The sequence below is a fragment of the Schistocerca americana genome, chromosome 6 (genome assembly GCF_021461395.2).
Source record: "Schistocerca americana isolate TAMUIC-IGC-003095 chromosome 6, iqSchAmer2.1, whole genome shotgun sequence".
In the NCBI taxonomy this organism is placed as follows: domain Eukaryota; kingdom Metazoa; phylum Arthropoda; class Insecta; order Orthoptera; family Acrididae; genus Schistocerca; species Schistocerca americana.
The window spans coordinates 28290050-28317892 of NC_060124.1; the positions used below are offsets into that span (position 1 = coordinate 28290050).

Sequence of the window (27843 nt, forward strand, 5' to 3'; positions counted from 1 at the left end):
ACCGCCACCTACTCCAGTCCTCTAACCCGGAAGGTGTACACGATCAAAGGCAGAGCCACGTGTGAAAGCACCCACGTGATCTACCAACTGACCTGCCTACACTGTGACGCATTCTATGTGGGAATGACCAGCAACAAACTGTCCATTCGCATGAATGGACACAGGCAGACAGTGTTTGTTGGTAATGAGGATCACCCTGTGGCTAAACATGCCTTGGTGCACGGCCAGCACATCTTGGCACAGTGTTACACCGTCCGGGTTATCTGGATACTTCCCACCAACACCAACCTATCCGAACTCCGGAGATGGGAACTTGCCCTTCAGTATATCCTCTCTTCACGTCATCCGCCAGGCCTCAATCTCCGCTAATTTCAAGTTGCCGCCACTCATACCTCACCTGTCTTTCAACAACTTCTTTGCCTCTACACTTCTGCCTCGACTGACATCTCTGCCCAAACTCTTTGTCTTTAAATATGTCTGCTTGTGTCTGTATGTGTGGATGGATATGTGCGTGTGTGCGAGTGTATACCTGTCCTTTTTTCCCCCTAAGGTAAGTCTTTCTGCTCCCGGGATTGGAATGACTCCTTACCCTCTCCTTTAAAACCCACTTCCTTTCGTCTTCCCCTCTCCTTCCCTCTTTCCTGATGAGGCAACAGTTTGTTGCGAAAGCTTGAATTTTGTGTGTATGTTTGTGTTTGTTTGTGTGTCTATCGACCTGCCAGCGCTTTTGTTCGGTAAGTCACCTCATCTTTGTTTTTATATATAATTTTTCCCACGTGGAATGTTTCCATCTATTATAGTGATATCATTAATTATCTTCTTTCATGTTACACAAAAAGAAGTTTAACGAAATTAGTTTGATCAGGAATGCCATACAATTGCTGGGACAAGAGAAAATCGCTAGTTCAAGTCCATTTGTTTAAACAGAATTGGCGTAAGCAGAGTTTCCAATGATGCTGCAGCATTCACAATTCATGCATTTGAAGCAAGTGAAGAAATTCTCGTTGTTTCAGTTATGTTACATCTCGGACAGTATGTTGCTTGTATTTATGACAGTGCTTGTTGGGTGGGAAATATATGTGAAATTTCATTAGAACAATAAGATTCCTGGCCAGCTTCATGCATCCCTATGTGCCGTGGTCCTGCCTGTTCCTTTAACTGGCCGTCTACTAAAAATATTTGCTGTATCCCAGAGCAACATATGTTTAAAATCATAAAAGTACCATCCACCAAGAAGGCAATGTGTTTATTCAGAATCTGAATGAAGGCTTTATTGGCAATTTATATGTTTTTTCTTCTTCCTTCAGTTGCATCCATAAGCCACTCCGAACCTACAGTGTCTTAAAAAGTTAAAACAAATTGCAATTCCTTGGTAAATAATGCAGGAAACCAAACATATAAAATAAAGCAGACAGAAATGCTTTGGGACCTTAAGGTAACAATTAAATTTCAAACAGTCACACTCAAATCACCCTCCCCTCAACCCCCCCCCCCCCCACCCACCTCCCCATCATTTACACAAGGACATACACATGGTGCATACACAAACGTATTGGTTAAAATTTAATTCAAACTTTTAAAACCAATTCAACTAGCAAATGTCTAAATTCTTTGTAAACAGGAGGATTAACAAATGAGAAGGAAATATATCCTGGAGATCCCCACATTTGCAGTATGATAATTATACGAGGTGGTTGTTGGTAACAGACTTAGTTGAATTTCGACCTAGCAATGATCCTCACAAACTTTCTCCTATTACCTCTATCAGGTGCAGATCTTTGGTCTCCCACATCTTTTTTCATTTGTTTTTGGCCATGTGTCTAACTACGGCAATGACATCCATTGGGATGAATCTCTCTTATTTGCTATTTGTCATTGCGTCCTTAACCAATGGTCAGCCTTCTTACTCCCCACAGTCTCAACATGGCTCTTGATCTATACAAATGATACCTCCGTACCGGTGTTGTGCATCTCTGATACATCAGCAGCTTTTTGGTATGGTAAATAACAACTCTCTCTGTCCTTTCCAATTGATATTAGTGTTTGCACCATGCAGCGAGGCCATAAGTATCATAATATATGTAGTTGCTGTGACCACACCATATCTTAGTGCCCATTCAGTGGCTAGGAGTTTGGCTGTGTAAATTGATACCTCTTTCAGAAGGTGAAATAGCTCCCTTTTTTATTCTTAATATCTACACAAATGCAGCACTTGGTCATTTTTCAAGCAGGCTTTATAAATAGCTATTGGTGGGACTATTGAAGTTTAGATATTTAACACATCTTTTAAAGAGAGTTTGGAACTCACCCAGTCATATGGCTTCAATCATTTTGAATCTATGTTGTGAGGATATACCGACTGTCAACATACTAGGTGAAATGGTTAATCTGTTCGTCTGTAGCCTGTGTCAGGAGTGATGTACTGTTTTGCTTGAATTACTATTAATGGCATCCAAGGAAGAATCAGTAGCATAAACACACAGATCATTGTCGTATTTGAGTATGCAATTTCTGTGTGACAAGGTACATTGGAGGTCACTGGTATAAACATTAAACAGCAAGGGGGAGAGATCTGATCCTTGTGCCAACCATGTGCTGGTCGCCCTTAGTCCGATAGTGGTCTGATCCAAGAACATTTTATTAACCTCCTTTCCTGAAACAGGGCCAGAAGGGTTGCTGACAAAGCTTTGAAATATCTGTAAGTTTCTGAGCAAGAATAGGTAGAAGTCTTTGTTGTATACTTGACTTAGGTCTGTAAAAAATTCCATTAAATATTTATTCATGGACTAACACAACTGGATGTCCACTGTCAGATGCAATAACGTATCTGACTATGAGTGGCAGTCAGTTGTATGTGTGGGCATTCTGTACAGTGTTGATAGGGACCAGAGAGGACTCAGGGTGATATACTGATCCCTCTGACCAACCAGTTTGAGGTGCTGTCTTTCACAGAAATTGGAACTGAGCAAGTGGGACTTACTTCACCTATTGGGAAACCTGCTTTGCACTGCATCAAGAGAAGGCAAAAAGGTCAGGAGTCTATTAATCATCATCAGTTGAAATGTATGGGGAATAATGCTACCTCTTAAGGAAACGACAGCAAGGCACAGGAAGGAACACCAGGTGCACTCAGCTTTATGCGTGGGGGCCTCATTCCGCATGTTGAAGAGGCTATTCTCCCAGCTGTTTAGGGAATGGGGTGTGCAAACTGCAGATTGTGGGGGACGTTGGAACAAACAATGCCTGTTGTCTGGGTCCTGAGGTCATACTTGGATCATTCCAACCACTGGCAGAGATGGTTGAGAAGACCAACCTTATGCAAAGGGTGTCAATGAGGCTCACAATTTACAACATTGTACCCAGAACTTATCATGGCACCCTAGTTCTGAGTTGAGGGGAACGACTGAACCAGAGACTTAGAAGCTTCTGTGACAAGTTAGGCTGGGACTTCTTGGACTTGCACTATAGGGCTGAGAACTGTAGGGTCCTCTAAATGGGTCAGGTGCCCACTACACATCAGAAGCTTCTACTCAAGTAGCTGACTGTGTGTGGTGTGCACACATGAGTTTTTTAGATTAGGTGACTCACTATCCAGACCAGACAAGGACAACTCAAGGAGAAAAGCAAGTATTCATCCAAGATTCAAAGGAATGCGTGATTTCCAAAAAAACATTTGACTCAGCACCATGTCTACACCCTATCATCAAAAGTATGATTGTGTGGGGTACGAAGTGAAGTTTGTGACTGGATTGAGGTTTTTTCTTAAGGGGATTCAGCAAGCTGTCTTTGATGGAGAGTCATTGACTGATGTAGAAGTAACCTGTGTGCAACAGGGAAGTGTATTTGGACCCTTGTGGTTTATGTTGTATATTAATGACCTTGCAGACAATATTAACAATAACCTCAGACTTTTTGCAGATGATGCAGCTACCCACAATGAAATACTGTCTGAAAGAAGCTGCATAAATACTCAGTCAGATCTTGATAAGATTTCAAAGTGATGAAACAATTGGCAACTTGTTTTAAAGCACCTGAAAAAATGAAAAAAATGAAAAAAGAAGATATCCTATGGCTGTAGTATCAGTGAGTCACAGTTGGAACTGGTCAACTCATACGAATAGGTGGGTGTAACACTTTGTTGGAATATGAAATGGAGTGATCACATAATCCCATTTGTGGACTTTGGTTTATTGGTAGAATGTTGGGGAAATGCAATCAGTCTACAAAAGAGATTGCTTGCAAATCACATGTGCGACCCATCCTAGAATGTTGTTCAAGTGTGTGGGATCCGTACGAAATCGAGTAAGGGGATACTGAATGTGTACAGAGAAGTGCAGCATGAATAGTCACAATTTTGTCTGATTCATGGGAGAACGTCACAGAGATGCTGAAGAAACTGAACTGGCAGACTCTTAAAGATGATGTAAATAATCCCAAGAAAGCCAACTTACAAAGTTTCAAGAACTGACTTTAATAAGTGATGACTCTAGGAATACATTACAATCCCCAAGTGCCGCTCCCGTAGGGATTGTGAGGACAAGTTTAGATCAACTGCAGCATGCATGAAGGTGTTTAAACAATCATTCTTCCCATGCTCCATACATGAATAGAAAAACCTCTAATAACTGGTACAATGGGATGCACCCTATGCCATGCCCTTCACAGTGGCTTGTAGAGAATAAATGTAGGTGTAGTACTGTTGTGTCTTGTTCACAACATAAAGCTAGTTGAAAATTGAGTACTAGTTCATAAAACTCTACATACCATTCTAAATGCCTTTTAACCAAATGTTACAAAATTTTATGTACATAGGATAACAGTGATATCGGTCTGTATGAATAGAATGTGTCATCCCTTTCTTTTTTTGGCATGATACGTATCATTGTCATATCTGCAATCTTAATGCGATTCTTCCACAGAGTGATTGAGAGGTTAATAACATGTTTACATTGTGCGTTATTTGCCCCAGGTGCTGTATTTTTTGATGATTTGATGGCTATTTCTAGCTTATTTAATGTGAAAGGTGCATAAATTGATGGTCATCGTTTTTGACTTGGTCAGTTTCAGTTATGTTCTCAAGCATTGGCGAGGTTATTCTGGGCAACATTTACTCCATCATTAGGTGGTTTTGTCAGTGGGGAGGGGGTGGGAGAGAGCACATTATTGGTATTACAGAACCATCGAATTTGTTTCTAGATCGTTGGTGTTATTGTGATTTTATGATTTAACTTATTACAGTCTTCTGCCCAATTGGGTCTTTTCTTTTCTTTATGTTTTCTTTTCACCTGAGCATGACATGCTTTAAGCTGAATCAAATTTTTCTCAATGCTAACTTTTTTGTATGCTTGTGGTGCTTCTTTTCTTTCTAAAACTGCAGGTTATCATTCCTCATCCCACTGTGAGACTAACTTCCCCATCCTGCACTGGCATGTGTGATGTGTGGTATCAATGTTGCCACTGCCATTTCAGTAACCCGTATCAACCCTTTGTAGTGTTCCTCTGCATCTTCTGATTCAACGTAAGATGAGAGCTCTTCCTCTGCTGCCTCACAGTATTTTCCCCAGTTGTGTCTTTTCATATTCCAGACACGTATACTATGACATCGATGGTAATTGTTAGCATTCCTACACTGTTTATATATCAGAAAGTGGTCTGAACCCTCAGTGTCTTGCAAAACCTCCCATGTGTCAGGCGGTGTCAGCTTAGGGGATGCTAAGATCACATCTACTGCCGATGTGCTTTGCATGGTTTTTCGTGGGAGAACTATCATTCAGGATTACCAGGCTATAGGCAAGTACTACCTCAAGTGCAAATGTGCCTCCCCCCCCCCCCCCCCAGCCCTCCTGTGTCTGTTCTAACACTTCCCCATGTTGTACTATGGCCATTGAAATCTCCCCTGATAATTGCTGGGTAGGTGATCTTAGTCATCAAATTATGGAGGGCATGTCTGCTGCCACCAGCTTGTCTGGCTCAGTATACTACCCCAAGGGATGTTTCAATGTTGTTTATTTGTGTCAAAATAGAACATAACACGAAGGGGTCATTTATAACATCTGTAGTTAGTCGATTAAAGTCCACACCATTTTTGATTAGTATGACAGCTCCCCCCAGTCTGTCTTCTTTGTCTTTAAGTACCATATTATATCCTGACGTATAGAACTTCTCGTTCCATTCATAGCACACAAATTTTATATTCCTACAACAAATAGCACAAACTTTACCTTTTAGAGTGGAGCGACAGAACATCCCAAAACAGAACTCTGTGTCATTCATTATTATCCATTATTTTGTAGAAGATTAAAGGAATGTGCCTCAGTAGCTCATGCAATACAATGCAGATCCTTTTGGATTGCACCTGACTGAGCCTTACTGATGATTGACATACATATCTCACATAAATTGCCAACGAATTATCCCCCTGCTTAGCTGGGTGGTAATGTGCTCACCTCCCATGCAAGCGGCCCTGGCTTTGGTCCCCAGCTGTGTTGGAGATTTTCTCCACTCAGGGACTGTTTGTTTTGTTGTCCTCATTATCATTTCATCCTCATCACCGGAGCACAAGTCACCTAATATGGCGTCGAATGAAATAAGACTTGCACTTGGCGGCTGAACTTCCCCAAATAGGGGCCTCCCGCCCAACAATGCCATACACTCATTTCCATTTTTTTTGCCAATGAATTTTGCACTTTCAGGTAATTTCTGTCTGTGGAAGCCTCAGTGAGAGGCTTGGTCTATTTAGGGATGGTCTTCTTGTCACTGCAAATGCAATGACCATGGGTGGCTAGGTTGCATGTAAGGGACTTCCTGGTGTCGAATGGGAGGCAGCTGTCGAAGTGGAGGTAATATTGGTGAGTGGTAGGTTTGATATGGACAGAGGTACTGATGCAGCCATCCGTGAGGTGGAGGTCAACATAGTGGGAGGTGGCTTGCTGAGTCGGAAGATGAAGTAAATGGGGGAAAAGGTGTTTTTCTGGAGGAATGTGGATAGGGTGTCCTCATCCTTGGTCCAGATTACAAAGATGTCACCAGTGAACCTGAACCATGGGGGAGGATATATTTGGTGATGGTGACCAGGAAAGATGTTGTAGGGCTGGAGTCAGTTGGGTGTTGGTAAAGGTAGTGTTCAGTAGCAGCAAGGCATGGGCATTGGGAATGTTCGTGTAGAGGTAGGTGTCATCGATAGTCTTGAGGATTGAGGGTGGTGGTGCAGGAGCGGGAACTGTGGGGAGTTGGCAGAGGAAATGATTGGTGTCTTTTTTATATAGGATGGTAGATTATGGGTAATAGATTGAAGATGTTGGTCTGAAAGGGCAGACATTCTTTCTATGGGGACACAGTAACCAGCAACAATTGGGCATCCTAGGTGGTTGTGTTTATGAATTTTAGGAAGCACATGGAAGGTAATAGTAGGGGAGGGCATGAGGAGAGAGGTAGGCTCAGGGAAAAGGTTCTGGGATGAACCTAAGGATTTGTGGAGGGACTGGAGATCCTATTGGATTTCTGGAATGGGTCACTGTGGTAGGGCTTGTAGGTGGACAAGTCTGACAACTGGTGGAATCCCTCCATCAGGTGATCGCTGTGTTCCATAATGAACTGCTCAGTGCGGTGGGAGCTTGGTATTTAGATAGTTAGATGGAGGAGTAAATTGAGTCAGTCAGGGTTCAATATTGGTTTTGGATTGAGCCTGATAGGTAGAGCTACTGGCGAAAAAGTGTTTCCACTGTCAGGGACAGGAGAAGGAGAGGACTTAAATAAGTCTAATCTAACTAGGAACACAAGGAAATGCAGATCTTTAAAAAAGATAAAATTTATTGAGCCACAAACTGACATTAACAGAATACAATGAAAGTGGTTTACATGTCTTGAATACAGTTAACAACTGAAGGCCTGGAGGCCCATGCATGTCCAGGTGTTGCTGGTGTAGTGCTGTGCACCTGGTGATGGTAGTCAGTGACTGGGCTGCCCTTGGTGGTCATATTGTGTAATTGCAGGTATGCCATTTGAATGTTGGTGCACACTATGCGTGCTACAGAGGCCTGACTTATGTCCACTGTGGGTGGTAGGTGTAGTACCTGCCTGGTTACTACTACACTCCTTCCCTGCAGTAGGGGGTTGTGGGGGGGGGGGAGGGGGGGGGGAGACCAGGCATCACTATCCACAGTGGCGTGACCGAAGAGACATATGTTGTGATGACAGGGGCAGCAGCCAGACTCACAAGAGGTTCGTGATCCACACAGACTGGCACTGTGGAGCAAAGAAAGGGGGGCGAGAGCACCCCTGCCGTCCGTGGACCCTGGAACAACCGATGGACAGGACCACTGATGGGGGTGGCACCCATCTGAATGTTAGAGCCTACAACAATGGGTGCCGGCACATCCAGATGACAGTGGAACTGGAGAGGAGAGGCTCTGATTACAGAAATCCAGATTCCATTGATGCTAATGGTGGCATCTGCTCAAGGCAGTGGGAGATGCCAGAAACAGTCACAGGAAACAAACCCACTGCCATTGCTAATGAAAACCAGCTGCTAGGGTAGGCAGGCACGAGCAGGCTTGTTTGACCCTCAAAGCGACCAGGGCTGATGAAGGACTAGGCAGCAGGACCATGGCATGATGTGGGGGCCTTGCGCCCATCCTGGGATGCAACTGGTTCCATTGTAATGCCGTGAGTGGATCACTAAGGGCATAGTCCATGCACTTGAGAAAACAGGTCTAATCAATCTCAGTGATGTTAAATGATTCAATTCAGTTTTGACCTGGTCTTGTATAGCTAATGGCACTGGCCATCACTGAAAGAAGCGAAGGCAGGTGGAAGATTTGAGAGTGATCTGTGCTGTGAAATTGTTTACACAACGAAACCTTGGGGCAAACAGAACACAATGAATCCAGTTCATAAGAAAGCACTTGTTCTGACTGCAAATGCGCTGCATCCACAATAGAAAAACCAAAGTAGCAAAGGTACCTAGCCCAAAAAAATTTCCAGTACTAACATTATTAATCACCAGGTACACAATGGAATGGACAACTGACTTGTAAATGTGTCAGCTGTGAATTGGCTTAGGATAGAAATCTGCTGTTTGTCGTACCTTACAAACTGGTGCTCAGCAATTGCCAGTATTGGGGACCTTAGTCTGGCCTATGTCTGTGAGTTGATTAGGAACATGGCAGCCCATCTGTCAATTTGTAGGATTAATGGTTTATCCATCACCTGAGCTTCAATGAAATGTTTGTTCTGGCCTACAGAAAATTTGTTGTGGCCCGCAGAAAACAGCAGACACAGTGAGAAAATATTGTGAAAATCAGTGTTTCTGCAGGTGGGGGTGGGGGTAAGGGGGAGGGTATAGAGATCAACATACTGCTGTGTGACTGTTTTTTACATTTATAGCAAGAGACCCATCGCTTGGGGCAGGCAGCCCGCTCTTGCTGTACAAAACGAGGGGCAAGAAGGAAATAGTATTTGCTGTTCCTACTGCCAACAATGTTTTTGTCTGTGTCGACCTGGTTGGCTTACTTGTACTGTGGCTACCTCCTCTTCCCCCAGCATGCTAGTCTCTGTGCATAGGGGCTGTGCATGTCAACAATGGCAACATCACTCAAAGTCTCTCATCGGTCGCCTGCAACACAGGATACCTCGAGTGACTCTGCAATATTTAAAACCTCTTCTAACATAGGTTCCGTAGACTGAAGGGTACATTAAAGCACCTCCTTATCTGGGGCTGAATGAAAGATTTCATCCCTGACCATGGTGTCTGCATAAGACTCCTGAGCCTTAGCTGTGACTAATCGACACTTATGACTGAAACTGTTGAGCACGGCTGCTTATGCTCGATATGATTGCTGCGACTGTTTACGACATTGGTAGAATTCAACACATGCAGCAACAACGCAGTGATAGGAGGACAGCGAACTACACATATCAACAAAAGAAAGTGCTGCTGATCTGAACAGAGGAGCCAACTGGCACAGTCAGTGAGAGGATATCCACAATAAGAAAAGAGCCCTAGAGAACTCCATGTTGACCACCTGGAACACCACAAAGTGTTGGTGAAGCTGCTTCTTGTAAGCATCCCAGTCTTCTTTGGATTCATCATAGGGAGGGAACAGCAGCAGGTGAACAACTGGTGCCTGAGAATGGGTCAGCATAGCTGAAAACCAACATGACCATATGGACCTGTGGTAGTTGCAGTATTGATTGGAGTAAAGCATTCCTATAAGAGCTAAATGGCAGCGAAATCACAGAACGGAAACACATGAAAATTCTGTCCTCAATGTCATGACAGAGAAACCATAGAACAGAAATACACGAAAATTCTGTCCTCAACATCGTCACTTGTGTTCTGACTAGGAACACAAGGAAACACATGGCCATAAAAGAGATAAAATTTATTGAGTCACAGAGTAACATTAATAAGAATATAGTGAAAGTAGTGTACATGTCTCAAACACATTTAACAACTATGGGCCTGTACATACCATTATAAAGACACTACCAATGTTAGGTGTCGATGGTGTAGTGCTGCGCATACATGACAGACCAGTGGTGGTGGTCAGTGACTGTGCTGCTACCGGTGGCCACCTCAGGTAGTCGCGGCTATGCCGTTTGAGTATCAGTGTGTACTATGATTGCTGTAGTTGCCTAATTTACATCTGCTGTGGGCAGTAGGTTAGTAATTGGTGGGTTACTACAAATCCCATCCTGATTGAAGTTGGGAGTGGGGCAAAAGATAAGACCTTTGGTAAGGACTAATATTTCTGTGGGACCGACACTTTTGGAGATAGGTTCATGAGTGTGTTGAGGGTCTATTTAAGCTCCAGGTTTTGTATGGTGGTTGGAGGGAGATGTTTACCAATGTTATTATGTTTTAAGTGAACTGGATGTTATTGTACAGCTTTTGAAATAATATTCTGGCTGCCATTAACTGTATTTACTCCACAACAGTTGGCACTTGTAAAGTCTATTAGTACTTCTTGCATAGCTGTTTCTGGCATGGCTGATTGTTAACAAACAGAACTTATTACTAATAACTTATTACTATTACTAATGCCATACCTTATTACTAATAACTTATTACTAATAACTAACCATACAAGGCTAACAAAACTACTTCAAAATCTTGTCGGGTGCCATCACCAACAATCAGTCTTTCCTTCTTAACCCATCCGGTAAGTCTCCTCTGATACAGGGTTTCGGGCAACTTTTCTGAACTCTCCCCATTTCCTAAACCTCGTCTGTTTGTTCTCTTCAGCCCTTCTAACAGAAGAAGGAGCCACTGGCTCCAAAAGCTTGCACATTTCTTTAACCTTCAAATGTGTTTTCTCTTGCCACAGCTTTGTAAGCAGATTTTTTATCAATCCATTAAATTATAAAACAATTTCACAGACATTCTGTTGATGTAGCACCTATCCATTATGTCATGGATTACTATGGTTTACTAAATAAATCACTTTGTCATAATTCTGTTACACACATGTTCCATAACCAAAGTCCACCAAAATACTTTTTCTCTTTTTAAATTAATTTATCAAAATGTACCCTTGCCCTTGGTACCTATTCTGTGGCTATAGTTATGTGCTTTCCTTCTTTCTGTTCCTCACGTTTATTCTGATGAGTGGATTTTAAAAATTCAAAAAACATTAGATTTTTGTTGAATTTTTTCATAGTTTGTTTATTAAAGATGGTGTTTTTTTTTGTTGTAGGCAAGAAACAGGAAATAAAAGAACAGGAAGTACTCGTTGATGAGGGACCAAAATACACAAAAGAGCAACTTCATTCTCTTGTAAGTGTGTGAATTGAGATGGATCAACAATTGCTTTGTGCTTTTTCCATGACCAGTGTTACATATGTTATTTGTTGCAGGTTGAGAAAGTTAAAGCATTTACTGTGTTATATGGTCTTTCTGCATCAAACTGGTCAGAGGAGGTGTACAGTGTGATAGAAAAATTTTTCACAGAGAAGTCTGAAGATGTGCTCAGCATCTATTTTCATGGGACAACTCTCTGTGCCAGCTTGGGTTATCCAAACTTTCGTGTTCGTGATCTTACTTATTTTGTGAAAGATACAGCGAGTGAGATTTCACCAGAAAACTTTTTTGAAAGTGTCACATTTGGTACCATAAACAATGGAATTGAACTGTCAATGTTGAATATAGTTGGCAAAATATATGCTCCCCCATTCTTTACTGCAACCGCATGGCCAGACAGTATCCTTTGACTAGTTTTTTTGTTTACTGTTACTTAGTTTTACTGTTAAGTTATATTTTGTTCCAGCCATAGAATGGCAGTTTTGTATTTGAAACTGAATATTGAAACAAAAGACAGGGAGTAGTTGTTAAAGCATTTGTATTGAAGGTAACAGATAAGTGTAATAATTGCAGTGATCTAATCTCTGACTTTTCTTCCTCTCCAGGTAGGTGCAAATCACTTTCTGTATGGTTACCTCAGTAACTGAAACCCAAGTATTTAATGTATTGCTGGTTGGCTTTTGTCTCAGGATCTTCATCTCACATTTAAGACTTCTGTGACTTTTCGCCAGCACAAGTGACTGCCGTTTTGAAAAGGTCACCTTCCATTGCTGGTGGCAGACACACCAACAATGAAGGGTGAACTTTTGACAAGCACTTATGCTGGCAAAACATCAGAAAAAGAGTTAAACAAACATCGGCCAAAGATACTGAGAAATAAGTCAACAGGCAATACGTCAACAAGTGGCCACAAAATCATGAACGTTTTTGTCCCAAGTATAATAATTTTTAACTACTAGAATTTATTCTTTGTACTTCGTGCCCTCAACCCCTGCCTCCTCTCTCTCTGTCCCCCATTTTTTAATTTAAATTTTGCACAAACAGTGTTATAATGTGTGAGTTACAAATACACTGTCACTGTCAAATTCTCTGCTTAGTTTCCTCACATGCAAAATTGTGTTCTTAACACAAATATACAACATTAGTAGCTGTGTCATTCTCAATGTGAGTATTGTCCATAGGTTTACAAATAAGACACATTTATCTCAGAAGATACGGCTTCATTTGCCATTTGCATTATTTGCATTTTCAGTAAATTTTAAGTAATGTAACTCACCTTACAGACATTATCTGTTCATAAATTTATCTACGGAGTTGAAGGAGTTGTCATTAACATGATATCAGTAAACTGCAGGAACATCCATGGTAAGGTCACAGACTCAGAATCATATGTTAAAGGTAATGACTCATAGATAGTATTGAGAACAGAAAGTTCATTGAAATCAAAAGTGAATAGCAACAAAATTCTTTATTCAGATTTGAATATTTATTGTAAGAATAGGTTAGACACCAAAGGTGGTGGCATATTTATTGCTGCAATGTATTCAATAGTATCTGCTCAGGTTATCACTCATTCTGAATGAGAAAAGTGTGAAGTTATCCGTGGAGTACTAAAAGGAATCCTCTAAATTTTGGTTACACAATAAATCACGTAAATCTAAAGGCTTTAAATTCAACAAAATACTTAGAGATTACAATTATGAATAATTTAAATTGGAATTTTCACATATATTATGAGGTGGGTAAAGCAAACCAAAGACTGCATTATATTGGCAGAACACTTAGGAAGCCCATCAGTTCTACTGAATAGATTGTTTACACCAGGCTTGTTCACCATCTTATGGAGTATAGGTGTGCAATGTGGGATCTGCATCAGAGGGGATTGATGGCGGACATTGAAAAAGTCCAAAGAAGGCCATCTCATTTTGTATTATCACAGAATAGGGGGGAGTGTGCCACAGATATGATATGTGAATTGGGGTGGTCATCATTAAAACCAGGCATTTTTTGTTGTTGTGGCAGGATGTTGCCATGAAATTTCAGTCACCAATTTTCTCCTCAGATTGCGAAATATTCTATTGGTGCCTGGCTACATAGGGAGAAATGATCACAATGACAAAATAAGAGAAATTAGAGTTCACACAGGAAGATTTAAGTGCTTGTTTTTCCTACATGCCATTCGATATTGGAACTGTAGAGAAATACCTCAAAGGTAGTTCGATGAACCCTCTGTCAGGCAGTGAATTGTGAACTGCACAGTTATCATGTATATGTATATGTGGATGTAGATGAATTAATCTGTGTGAAGTTGAGTATCAAAGGTGGGCCAAAAATGGTTTTTGGATGCCTTTATAGATTGCCTGTGTCAGGAGCTGTAGTGTTAGAGCACTTCAGAGAGAATTTTCTGTATGAGTTTCCTTATCGTGCTATTGGGAGTCATGTGATCACAATTGGCATCAGAGGCAGGAACTCATGGGACATCGTTCTGAATGTCATGTCCGAAAATTACTTTGGGCAGATAGAGAACCAACTTGTGAAGATCACATCTTAGGCCTCCCATCCATTGTCAATTAGGTCTTAAAGGATGGGTAAGACCCACTGCAGATTAATAATCATGTTAGAAAACTGCTGTGTAATCAAAGAGAGCTTCAGCACAGATTCAAGAGAAGTCTAAACCTACCTGGCAAACAAAAGCTGAAGAAAGCAAAAATAAGCATAGGGAGGACAATGATAGAAGTGTTCAATGATTTTGAAAGGAAAATTTGCCAGGTGATCTGACTAATAACTGTTTAGAGGTTTTGGTCTTAGTGTCTTCAGTCTGAGGACTGGTTTGATGCAGCTCTTCATGCTACACTATCGTGTTAAAGCTTCTTCATCTCTGTATAAGTGGTACAACCTACTTCCTTTTCGAATTGCTTATGTTTTCATCTCTTGGTCTTCCTCTACAATTTTTACTCCCCACACTTCCCTCCAGTACTTAATTAGTAGACCTTGATGTCTCAGAATGTGTCCTGTCACTGATCCCGTGTTTTGGTTGAGGTATGCCAATAATTTCTTTTCTTCCTAATTCTGTTCAGTACCTCCTCAGTGGTTATTTGACCTGCCCGTCTAATTTTCAGCATTCTTATGTAACACCACATTTCAAAAGCTGAACTGTTTATCATTCACATTTCACTTCCATACTTGGTTATACTCCAGACATATACCTTTACAAGACTTTGAATACTCAATTCTAACAAATATCTCTTCTTCAGAAACACTTTTGTTGACACTGCCAGTCCCTGTTTTATATTCTCTCTGCTACAACCACTATCAGTTATTTTACTGCCCAAATAGCAAAACTAATCCACTACCTTAAGTGACTCTTCCCTAATTTGCTCAGCAATGCCTATCTTCTGTTACCATTGTTTTGCTTTTTTTGATGTTCGTCTTATACTTTCATTTCAAGACACTGTCTGTCCCATTCAACTGATCTTTCAAGTTCTTTGCTGTTTCTGACACAATTGTGATGTCACTGGAAAATCTCAAATTTCTTATTTCATCTCCCTGAACTCTCAATTCCTTCTCCAAATTTCGGGGATCACACTGGCACTGAAATGGAAAATGGTGGAGAGATCCCTGAAATACCGAATTCAGTCTTTCAAAATCGTTTCACTGTGCAAGATCATTTATACAGTCCCTGCTTACAATCATTGTAAAGACATTGACATGGCAAATATTGAGATAAATGATCATGGACTAGAAAAGCTACTACCATTGCTTAATAGTAGGAAGGCATGAGGTGAGATACCTATAAGATTCTACAGAGATTATGCAAAAGAGCTTGCACCTCTTCAAGCAGCAGTTTATCATAGTCGCTGGAACAACAAAAAGTACCCACTGACTGGAATAAAGCACAGGTCATTCCCGTTTTCAAGAAGGGTTATAGGATAGGTTCACAGAATTACAGGCCTCTGTTGCTGAGGTCAATCTGTTGTAGAATTTTAGAACGTGTTTTATATCACAAATTAAGATTTTGTGGAGAATGAAAATCAACTCTATAAAGATATATATGAATTCTGCAAACAGAGATCTTGTGAAACTCAGCTCACTCTCTTTCTCATGAGATCCACTGTGCTGTAGACATTGGTGCTCAGGTTGATGCTGTTTTAATAAACTTCGGGAAGCATTTGACACTGTCTCGCAGTGCAGTTTAGTGAAAAAAAAAATGAGCTTATCAAGTATTGCACCAGATTTGCAACTGGATTTAAAACTTCCTTGCAGAAAGAGCTCACCACATCGCTCTTAACAAAACTAAATCAGCAGATGTAAAGGTAATTTCAGTAGTACCCCAAGGAAGTGTGCTATGACGGATACTGTTTACAATAGATAACAATTATTTTCATAGTTTATTAAGTGACAGCCAGTTCCTTGACATTAGCTGTATCAGGCATAGATTCGCTACCCAACAGTGACAATATGAAAGTTTGTGCTGGACCGAGACTTGAATCCGGGTTTCCTGTTTGTTGTGAGTGATCACCTTAACTACTTCAGCTAACCTTGTATGCTCCCCAGACTGTGCGAAACTTTCATATGTCACACTGTTCACATCCTTATATCATAGCCCACTTAAATTCATCAGCTAATGCTTGGAGATCTGCTGGGATTCCCACAACAGGGAGAATGAGTCAATGAGGAATTGTGACCAATGTTTGTTACCAACATGTGCAACACAACTACAGTCATGTCTGTAAGAAAAGACATTGTTAACGATCCACAGCTGTACAAAATAATAAGAAAATTATTCACTGATTGTGAGTTCATTGACATCAGCTGTATTATGAATAGAGCTACTATGCGGTCCGGCACAAATTTTCTGTGTCACTACCGGGTAGTTGATCTATACCTATTACAGCTGATGTCAAGGAACTCACAGTGAATGAATAAATTTAAAAATATTTCGTACAGCTGTGCATCATCACATTATTTGTTCACCCATACATGCATCTAAATATGTAAATGATCTAGTAGAACATTTTGGAAGCTCCATAAAGCTGTTAGTAGATGATGCGGTTGTGTGGAAGAAATAACAATGCTAGAAGACTGCAAAGGACTGATCAGTGATGAAGGAACTGGAAGTCGATCCTGAATATATATAAATGTAACATATTGCACGTATAAAGGGGAAGAAATCCACTACTGTACAACTACACCATTGATGACACATTTCTGGAAACAGTGTCTGCTATAAAATATCTAGAAGTAACCATATGGAGCATTATTAAGTCGAGTGATCACATAAAAAATAGTAGGAAAAGCAGTTGCCAGATTGAGATTCATGGGAAGAATCTTAAGGAAATGTAACTCATCCCAGAGAGAGAGAGAGAGAGAGAGAGAGAGAGAGAGAGAGAGAGAGAGAGAGAGAGAGATGATCCAAAGAAGAGCAGCGCATGTCGTCACAGGATCTTTTAGTCAGCCATTTTATCACAGCGTCGTTTAATCAGTGAGAGAGGGTTACGGAGCTGTTCAACAAACTCTAATGACAGACACTACAAGAGAGGCCTTCAGCATCATGGATTGGTTTAATACTGAAATTCCGAGAGAGTATGTTTTGGTAAGAAATTTTTTATGGTTATAAAAAAAGAAAAAGAAAAACAAGGAAATTATGTAGCCCAAGGTAGCATCTTCCTTCAGCACATTTATGGAATTCCATTTCAACAGAATAATGCATATTCGCATGGTGATAGGAATGTTTAAGGTTTCTCCACAAAAAAGGTACTGCTTCTTTCATGGCGTACCTATTCACAGTATATGTTGCCCCTTGAATTAGTCTATGATATCACTGACTAGAGACTTGGTGAAAATTTCCAGTACTCAGTCAGTTGACTTTTGGACTGAAATAAAAGTTATCTGGTTTGCTAGAACTATGTTCAAAGGCTGTTTGACAGGGATCTTGTATATGAAGAGACACTTATTGCAATGTACTATACTAATGAGCCAAAACTTATGTCCACTGCCCACCTTGAGACTGAATACAACGTGATGGTGTTGTGACCACGTGGTGTAATGAAGAGCATGTAAGCAGAGCAGAGATGAATAGGGAATCATTCTAGTCATGATGTATGCCACAAATGGGGAAAGCCTCTGACATAAGTGACTTTGGCAAAGGGCAAATAGTTATGGCCCAACTCCTCAGATTGAGGGGGAAATAGCAAGATGGCAGGCTGTCTGTTCACTTCTGCCATGAGAATCTGTGGAAAATGGTTGGAGGAGGGTGAAAACATGAGTAGGTGACAAGGCACTGTGGACAACCATGCCTCATCAAGAAAGGCTTACCAGCTCTGTAAAGTAGGATAGGCTGTCATCTGTGACAGATATGATGACTAAGTACAATGCTGGTGCAGGCACAACTATTTTGGAGTGCACATTGTTAAACATGGGGCTCCATTGCAGATTATAAATAAATTAATAAATGGTTTATTTGTCCATAATAACTTAACAGTCATGGACATAGTCAGTTTACAAACACAAGAACATTAAAAAAGTTTAGAAGTGAAGATAAATTATACACAATAACATTAAAAATCTTTGAGGGGTTACAAACATTTATCAATGAACAGTTGCTTTAATTTTGTCTTAAATGTTTCCTTTTAACAATTTTGTATTATTTGGCAATCTGTTATAAAAATGTCTTCCAGCAGAAAATGGACTATGATCTGTTACTCTTTAAATTTTATGTGGTAATCCTCTGTTTTTCTTGTATTATAATTATGGATTTCACTGTTGGTTACACTATGCTCCATATTTTCTTTTACAAACAGTATAGTTCTGAGAACATACAATGAACACACTGTTAGTGTGTTATACTTAATGAAATATTCTCTACAGTACTGGCGCTTACTACTATTAGCTATTATCCTAATTGCTCTTTTCTGGGCTCTAAAAGCCCTGTCCATATATACTGTTGGTGCCCCACCCCAAATCTCGATACCATATTGCAGGTGGGAGTGTATAATTCCAAGATAGATTTGTCTTAAAACAGGTGGCACTATTATGCTAGAAAGGCATTTTAGGAGGTAGATGTTACAGGATTTTTTTTACACATGTAGCTGATGTGCTCCTTCCATGTACGATGTTCGTCTTCTATCCCAGGAATTTATGTTTATCAACTATTTCAACTGATAGCTCGGGTTCTGAATTCACTTGTTATGATTTATAATTTAGCAGAAACTCCATCAGAATTGTTTTGTCCTTATTTAGTGCCAGTTTGTTTCTGGTTAGATATTCTGTGATGAGGCTAATGTTCTCTGCGTTATTTTTCACTGTTAACTATTTTGTAGAGCCCCAACTTATGAAGGAGGTATTATCAGCATAATTTATAATTTGAATTTTGTGGAATTATTATATTATTGATGTACACAATAAACAAAAAAGTCCCAAAAATGCTTCCCTGAAAGACTCCACAGTTACGAATTTTATAAGATGATTTTACTGTTTGTGTATGTCTCCCAGTTGTATAATACAGCTTTACACATTGTCTCCTGTCATTAGGGTAGGATCTTAACAAATCTAATGCTACTCCTCTGACTCCATAAGTTTCAAATTTACATATAAGAACAGAATGATTTACAGAGTCAAAAGCCTTGGATAGGTCTAAAAAGGTGCTAATAACTTTGTTTATTCAGTACCACTTGCAAAAATGTAACTACAGCTATTATTGTAGACTGACCCTTCCTGAAACCATGCTGAAAGTTTTTTAGTAGATTGTACTTACAGAAAAATGATTCAAGTTGATCAAGAAGTAGCCTTTCCAACAGCTTACTAAGTATTGATGCTGTGGTTATTCCCTTTTTATGCATCAATCTTATTCCAGTGACTTTTAACAAGTCAGGAAATGACCTCTGATTGAAAGAGCTGTTTATTAAACATTGTAGTGGCTTTATTAATTGATTACTGCATTCTTTCAGAAATTTTTGCCAAGATGTCATCCCAGCCACTGGATGAATTTGCTTTTAAGTTGGAAATGGTTTTCAGGATTTCCAGTTCTGTAACACACCTCAGGAAGAATGAATTACTAACATTACTGGGATTTGGCACCCGTGGTTAGTCGATCACTTCCTCCCTACTCATTGTACTAAACTGGTCTATGAATCTCTCACATACTTCCTTTGGGTTACTCAGCAATTTTTCATTGTCACTTATTATTATGTTATTACACACTGCATTGTCACTCCCTCTTTTTCCTTATGTACTATACTTCACGTTGTTTTGGTGACATTACTAGTTTGCCTCATCAGTTCAGCATACATCTGTGCTTTTAATGTCTTAAGTGCTTCCTTGTAGATTTTTTTTACAGGCTTTATATTTAGATTGGAAGTGCTGCAGTTTGGGTCTCTGAAAACAATATATAAATCCTTCATATCTTACTTTAATTTTATCATGTTAGGGGAAAGTTTAAGATTGGTGGAGCTGTCAGTTTTATTTAGTATTACAGGCTTTATATTTAGATTGGAAGTGCTGCAGTTTGGGTCTCTGAAAACACACTTGATTAAGACAATGGGTTAATGTTGCATAAAATTTGTCCCACTTTTCATTAATATCTTCTATTTCATATAGGCCTACCTAATGCCAATGTTTGTGTGCCAGGGTTTCCTTTAATGTACGATAGTCAAGCTTTCTTTTATAGGTAAGTAGGCCCCCATCAGATACTATTTCTTTGTCTGTATGAAGCTTTAGGACTAATGCACTATGATCTGAAATGTGATTCTCAACAGTTCTAACTACAAGGTCTTCCTTTCTGAAGTTTGTAATAACATGGTCAATACATGTCTGAGAGTCACATGTAATTCTTATTGGCATTGAATTCACATGGGTGTAATTATAGGACTGTAAAATATCAGTAAATCTAAGATAATTTATACTATTAGTTAAGGAGTCTATGTTCACATCCCCTACTATTATAGTCTGTTTTTTATGAGGTGAGAGTTTGTCAACAAGTCCCTCTAAATGACAGAAAAATTCTTCTGTGTACTGTTAGGGGTCTGTACAGGCTAGCTATTACTGGCATTTCTATGCTTTATTCTTATTGCGTCTATTTCAAAAACAATCTCACATGCAAGATTGTCCACCCAATAATGTTTTTTGCACTGGACATTATTTTTGACATAAATACCAACATCCCCACCTTTTCGTTGTTTCCTACAATGGACACTGACCATTTTATAATTACTTAAATTAATGCTACACATTTCTTCAGGTTTGCACCCTAGTTCATTCACAAGATAAATGTGAGGACTACTAATACTTAAAACTCGTCAATTTTTTGTATTTTGTTGGTAATATATTGGACATTTTGTGATACTATTTTGAATTTGCTGTCACTTATGATGTTGTTGTCGGGTAATTCGTCTTCTCTTATACATGGTGAAGGCTTTGCTAGTATTGCAGATACTGATACGTTCCCTTGTTCAACGTTTGAATATGTCAATTAGTATTGCAGTGCACATAGAATCATTGGGATTGGACTGTAGATCAGTTGAAACATGTTGCCTGGTTGGATGAATCACATTTCTAGTTACACTAGGTTGATGGTTGTGTCTGAGTATGCCATCATCGAGGTGAGTGGCTGCTAAAACACAGAAGCAGGCCTGGGGTACCAATATTATGTTGTGAGGACATTCATCCGGCATCCATGGGACCTGTGGTAAGAATTGAAAGCACTGTGAAAACTATACACTGTGTGAAGAGTATTGTGGACCACCTGCATCCCTTCATACTAGCTGATGTCTTCCATGAAAGTCATGACATCTTACAACAGAATAACTGTCAATGTCACAAGGCTGTATTACAGTGATAGTACATACTGTCATTGATATCGTGGCCACCAAATGTGCCTGATCTGAATCCATCTGGAATGCTATTGAGTCCAACTCTGCACCCACAAACCATTGGCTTGTAATTTATGGGAATTACATAACTTGCACATAGATATTGGGTGCCTCATGCCTCTGACACAGACCAAGGATTTGTTGAATCCATACCATTCAAAATCACTGCTGTATTGTGTTCTATAGATGAACCAGCATGCTATTATTGTTTTGGCTAATCAATGTATATGTTGGTTATGTTTATTTCCTCTGTAGAATTTACCATTTATATGCATCACTTCAGGTCCACATATGGAACAAGCTTCTGTGTGATGTCCCTATTTTTACATAAATAATGGTTATTGAACAAACTAATTATTCCCCAATTAATGTTTGTGCCCATGCCACAGTTTGCTACAGTTTTCTGCCAGTTTTACTGATGGACACTGGACATGCAGTAATTCATTTAATAACAAATAGTCATCTTAATGGACACTTACATCATACAGGTATCACATTGTAAAAAGGTTTAGAGGAAAAGTATGTACCTCATCTCTGTGTTGAAACTGGCAAGCAAACTCTTCCCATTCAGCTACAACACACACATAAAACCAGATTCTTTTTTGCTCACCACCACTGTCTTATCTTTTAATAGGGTGAGTATTCTGCCCCATCACAAAAGCTATAAAACTTAAAGGATCGTACTGAGGTACCACTGAAAACAGTGGTGACATCTGTACCAAGAAAATGATATGAACATTCATAAATTGTCCTTCACCTTCAAGGTGTGCTATATACTGATGGGTTAATAGCTGTTGAGAAAAAGACAGTTGTTAGCATGCAACCTCTGGGATTTTGCTACACCCTAGTAGTATAAGTCTTACTCAAGCATACTGGCCCTCTGTTTGGGTGTACATTTATTTTGCTAGTGGCTCATGAAACTTCTACAGATCATCCTCATGCAAGCAAAATACCTCCAGTGGTGTGGATATCAGATATGGTGTACACCCAGTACAACAAATGAGCTATGGTGGCCGGTTCTCCCAACAAAATGTCATATACACACATCAAAACAAGTTTTGCATCATCCCAGTTCCCAGAACTCCTGAAGATAGATGTTGACTGTGGACACAGACCCTTTGACTGTTCAGAGATGCCACTAAACCTGCCCAAAGATGTAAACAACCATGCATGAGTAGTGCCTATTAGACGAAGGGGGTCTGACAGGCGATCAGTTCCAGTCATTCCACCAGGAAGGAGGTACACGGCTCGTGTTGTCTGCAGTTCAACCATGCCTAGACGGTCAATACCGTGGTTTGGTCTCAATGTTGTTCGGACATGGAGGGGACACAGATAGACAGGAACTGTCGACGACATGCCTCGCTCAGGCCGCCCAAGGGCTACTACCGCAGTGGATGACTGCTACCTATGGATTATGGCTCAGAGGAACCCTGAAAGCAATGCCACCATGTTGAATAATGCTTTTCGTGCAGTCACAGGATGTTGTGTTATGACTCAAACTGTGCACAATAGGCTGCATGATGTGCAACTTCATTCCCGATGTCCATGGTGAGGCCCTTCTTTGCAACCATGACACCATGCAGCGTGGTACAGATGAGCCCAGCAACATGCCGAATGGACTGCTCAGGATTAGCATCACGTTCTCTTCACCGATGAGTGTCGTATATGCCTTCAACCAGACAATCATCGGAGACGTGTTTGGATGCAACCCAGTCAGGCTGAACATCTTAGACACACTGTCGAGAGAGTGCATCAAGGTGGAGATATCCTGCTTTTTTGGGGTGGTATTATGTGGGGCCATGTATGCTGCTGGTGGTCATGGGAGGTGCCGTAAAGGATGTACGATACGTGAATGCCATCCTCTGACTGATAGTGCAACCATATCGGCAGCATATTGCCGAGGCATTCGTCTTCTGGACGACAATTCATGCCCACCGTTCTGCACATCTTGTGAATGACTTCCTTCAGGATAACGACATTGCTCGACTAGAGTGGCCAGTGTGTTATCCAGACATGAACCCTATTGAACATGCCTGGAATAGATTGAAAAGGGCTTTTTATGGACGACATGACCCACCAACCACTCTGAGAGATCTATGCCCAATCGCCGTTGAGGAGTGGGGTAATCTGGACCAACAGTGCGTTGATGAACGTGGATAGTTTGCCACGATGAATACAGGCATGCATCAATGCAAGAGGGCATGCTACTGGGTATTAGAGGCACCAGTGTGTACAGCAGTCTGGACCACCACCTCTAAAGGTCTCGCTGTATTGTGGTACAACATGCAATGTGTGGTTTTCATGAGCAATAAAAAGGGCAGAAATGATGTTTATATTGATCTCTATTCCAATTTTCTGTACATGTTCCGGAACCGAGGTGATGCAAAACTTTTTTTGATGTGTGTATTATTAAACAATATAATTGTAACAGAATACAAATTTCTGCTGGGAACCTGTTTTGGTTAGGAACTGTGAAGGAGGTTCTTTGTATAAGAATTTTTGGAATACTTAAAAACATCAAATGATTGAGAAGCAAAATTCCTCTGATGGAGATTACAATCTCATGTTGGGTAACCAAGCTTCTAAGTGCAAAATACCTTGATGGGTTTGTGACACAGCTACACACTAGTCTTAATTGTTTCCTGCAGACCTAATAGACACAGATACCAATCAAATGAAGAAAGAATAGGAGACAGCAGGAATCATTGTCATCATCCATATACTAAGAAATAATATAAAATGTGTTAATGAAGACATGTAAATTTGTGTTATGTTCAATTCACCAGCTCTTCCAGAATACTTTACAACGATCATTATTCACCTTAGAATATGACTGTATGACATTTAAAATGCCACTGTTTTGTCCAGATTAACATGAAGTTCAGGAAATATTTACTATATGACAGAGTGTGGAAGCAGTACAAAGTATTACAACTACCTAACTTCACAAATTATTTTGCCATGACAGTGAAATGGAGGTTATGTATCCACCCAAAGACAAAAAGTGATGCTGTCAGGAACACATGTACCTAAAAGTCCAGCTGCATAAACAGACCACTGCCAAAGCCTTTGTCTTTCGGCAGATTCGCATCTCATCTTTTGTAAGAAAATGCCTTATCTCAGAAAACCAATAAAGGTAAATCTGGTAGTACAACATGCAATACTGTGGGTCCATCATCTCTGATAAAAGGAAAATATCAAGTGGAAGGTAGTAAGAGAAAGAAAAGAACACTGTTTCCCATGCTTTGTTGTTCTTAATGACGATGAAGTTTTCCAACCCCTCGCTTACTACCCAATGTGATAGAAACAAAAGGGGACAGTAAAAAACCCGCACTCTTAACATGGATTATGTACTGTACCAGAATATTAATGGCTTTGTAGTGGATTTGGTGGAAATGAGATGCTTGGCACATTGTAGATACCTGTGCCTATGCCTGCAAGAAACACAGTTTAAAGGGTCTTGACACCTCTGTGGTACTGGATTATAGCTTCCACAGGAAGGATACTCAATGGTGTTAGAGTTAAAGGTGTAGTGGGAGTTTTAGTTAATGACAAATATTCCTATTCTCTCCTTTATTATAAGCAGTTGCTGTAGCAGTGCTTGTGCCAGAGAGAGCAATACATTTATGTATCTGCCCTCATAATGTAAGTTAGTAAGCAAGGCGCTTTACTGTCTGATCACATAGCTCTCCATATCGCCTCTCCTTTGTAGATAGTTCAGTGTGCATAACGTATTTTCTGGAATACAAGCAGTTGCTGCTGTGGTACATGTGCGGGATGGGGCAATACTGTTTCCTTATCTGCCCTCCTAATGTAGGTTTAGTCAGCAAGGCACTCTACTGTCTAATCACATACCTCTCCACATCACCCCTCCTCTGTAGAGATTTCAGTGCATATAACAGTTTTTTTCCACCTCAAATCAGTCTTCTGACTGATTTAATGTGGCCTGTGGTGAATCCCTACTCTGTGGCAGCCTTTTCATTTTGGAGCTGCTCTTGCACTTTATGCCTTCGACTCTTTATTAGATGTATTCCAACCTCTTTCTTCCCTTGCAATTTTTACAATCTACTACCATGGAAAATATTCCTTGATGTCTTAACACATCCTATCCCGTCTTCTTCTGAATATTTTCCGCATGCTTCTCTTCATTGATTCTGTGGAAAACCATCTCGTTTCTTATTAGTCCACCTAATTTTTAACATCCTCCTACAACACTGCATCTCAAATACTTCAATTCTTTTCTTTTCTGATTTTCCCACAGTGTGTGATTCACTGCCTTACAATGCTGTAATTCAAACGTATATTATCAGAAATTTCTTTATCAGTTTTAGGCAAGTGTTAGATACTAGTAGACTTCTTTTGGGTGGGAATGCCCTCTGTCATGCCTTATTTTTCTTTTGTGGTTGCAGAAGTCCTAACCTCCTACTTTTTAGTCCCAAATCTTTGAATCTTTGAATCCACAGTGTGTGGTCATGAGACTCCTCATTCCATTCAACATGTCCTCCAGTTCCTCCTCACTTTCTCTGCCAATTGCAATTTCAGTAGCAAATCTTATCATTCTATCCTTTCATCTTGAATTTTAATCCCACTTCTGAATCTTTCTTTTTATTTCCGTCTCTAGTTTTCAGGTGTGTAGATTGAACAGTACTGGCAAAAGACTAAAATCCTTCCTTATACCACTTCTAATATGAACACTTCATTATTGGTCATGTATTTCTATTTTTTCCTCTTCATTCCTGTGCATGTTATATATCAACCAGTATTCCCTATAGCTTGCATCCATTTTCCTGAGAATTTTGATCACCATCCAGCATTTTGCATTGTTAAACACATTTTAGGCCACCAAGTCCTGTGAATGTGTTTTGATTTTTCATAAGCAAGAAGAGGTATTTTAAAAACTCAGAAGTCTCACAGACAGGTATACTTTGAAAAGGTTTGGGTTGGAAGCCTCTTAAATATTCTTGGTATGGTTTTTTTCGTGTATCTCTCCTGTGGAAGATATATGCAGCTGTTACTGCATCCCCCATACACAGTCCATTCACAGTAATGTGACCACAGCTTGTGTTCATTGTCAGCATGTAACAACTACTTACAGATGGCACATGGCAACACTAGCAGCGCAGTGTATATAAATCATGTTTGGGGGATGCGGAAAACAGTGCAGTTGTTGTGGTGTGGAAATGGAGCGATGTATATGACAGTTGTTTATCTTCCCTTTCTCGCTTTTTTTAAAAAAACTGGAGGCCTATGCAGTGATGTAGCAAACATATCTGGTGCCTGGGGTATGACACTTTATTGGTGGTCCCCCCATCACTACCCCCTGCTCACCTTGGCACTCGGGGTACAACACTACATTTTCTTGGTGCCCCATAAAATTTACTCTAATAATACTATAATTTCTGAAAAATTTTGCTTGATGTGTAGAGCATTTGGCACCCCTCTGCAAGTAGAGCATGATAGACTCCTGCCGCGCCCCCCCCCCCCCCCCCCCATATGCCACTGGTCCTATGTATGAACGTGGTTAGGGACAGTTTTGTTAATGGGACACTGAGCTATTTCACATTTGCATTATTAAGCTAAAGGAACATACTATTGGCATAAGAATACTGTACTCGCATAGGTTTCTGATAATAAATAAAACATGGAAAATTACATTTTTCTCGGATGGTTATTTAATACTGTGACAACAGCTGCCATTTACATGGATGTTCCTGTTCATTCTGTCTTATATACATTTGATTCAGCCCAGCCACAGGTAAATCATATGGTATCGAAGGCACAACAATTGCCCAACCACACGTGTTGTTTATCAAGTAACTTTTATCCACTACAAAGATTTTTGTTTAGGCAGGACCACCTTTAAACTGGGTCTGGGCATGAATGAGCATGGAAGAACTGTCCACCTTGGGCACACCAAGAACCCACATGGTCTACTGCAGGACTCAAGGGACCTGCCTGCTTGCTACAACACTCAAACTATCTGACTGATTCTGGTTTACTTGAACTCCAGATGTGGGAGACATCATTCCATTCCGACAACCCCATTCCCTCTCCCCAACCCTCTGTCCTGAACTGTCACAATGCTTACCACCTCTGAATCTCTGGCCTACTCTCTGTGACACCTCCCTCTTTATGTTCGTCCATACTTGCCCTCGCTACAGGTGAATCCCTCTCATT

The 27843-nt window shown here is 40.2% G+C and overlaps 1 protein-coding gene across 1 annotated transcript in view; it reads left to right on the forward strand.

Annotated features, from left to right (window-relative positions):
- LOC124619703 (dynein axonemal heavy chain 2) overlaps window positions 1–27843 on the forward strand; it is a 1014172-nt gene that overhangs the window by 18622 nt on the left and 967707 nt on the right. Inside the window, 4 exon segments of the mRNA XM_047146260.1 lie at window positions 11697–11776; window positions 11857–12199; window positions 16106–16113; window positions 25200–25210. Of these exon segments, the coding sequence (XP_047002216.1) occupies window positions 11697–11776; window positions 11857–12199; window positions 16106–16113; window positions 25200–25210 (442 nt within the window).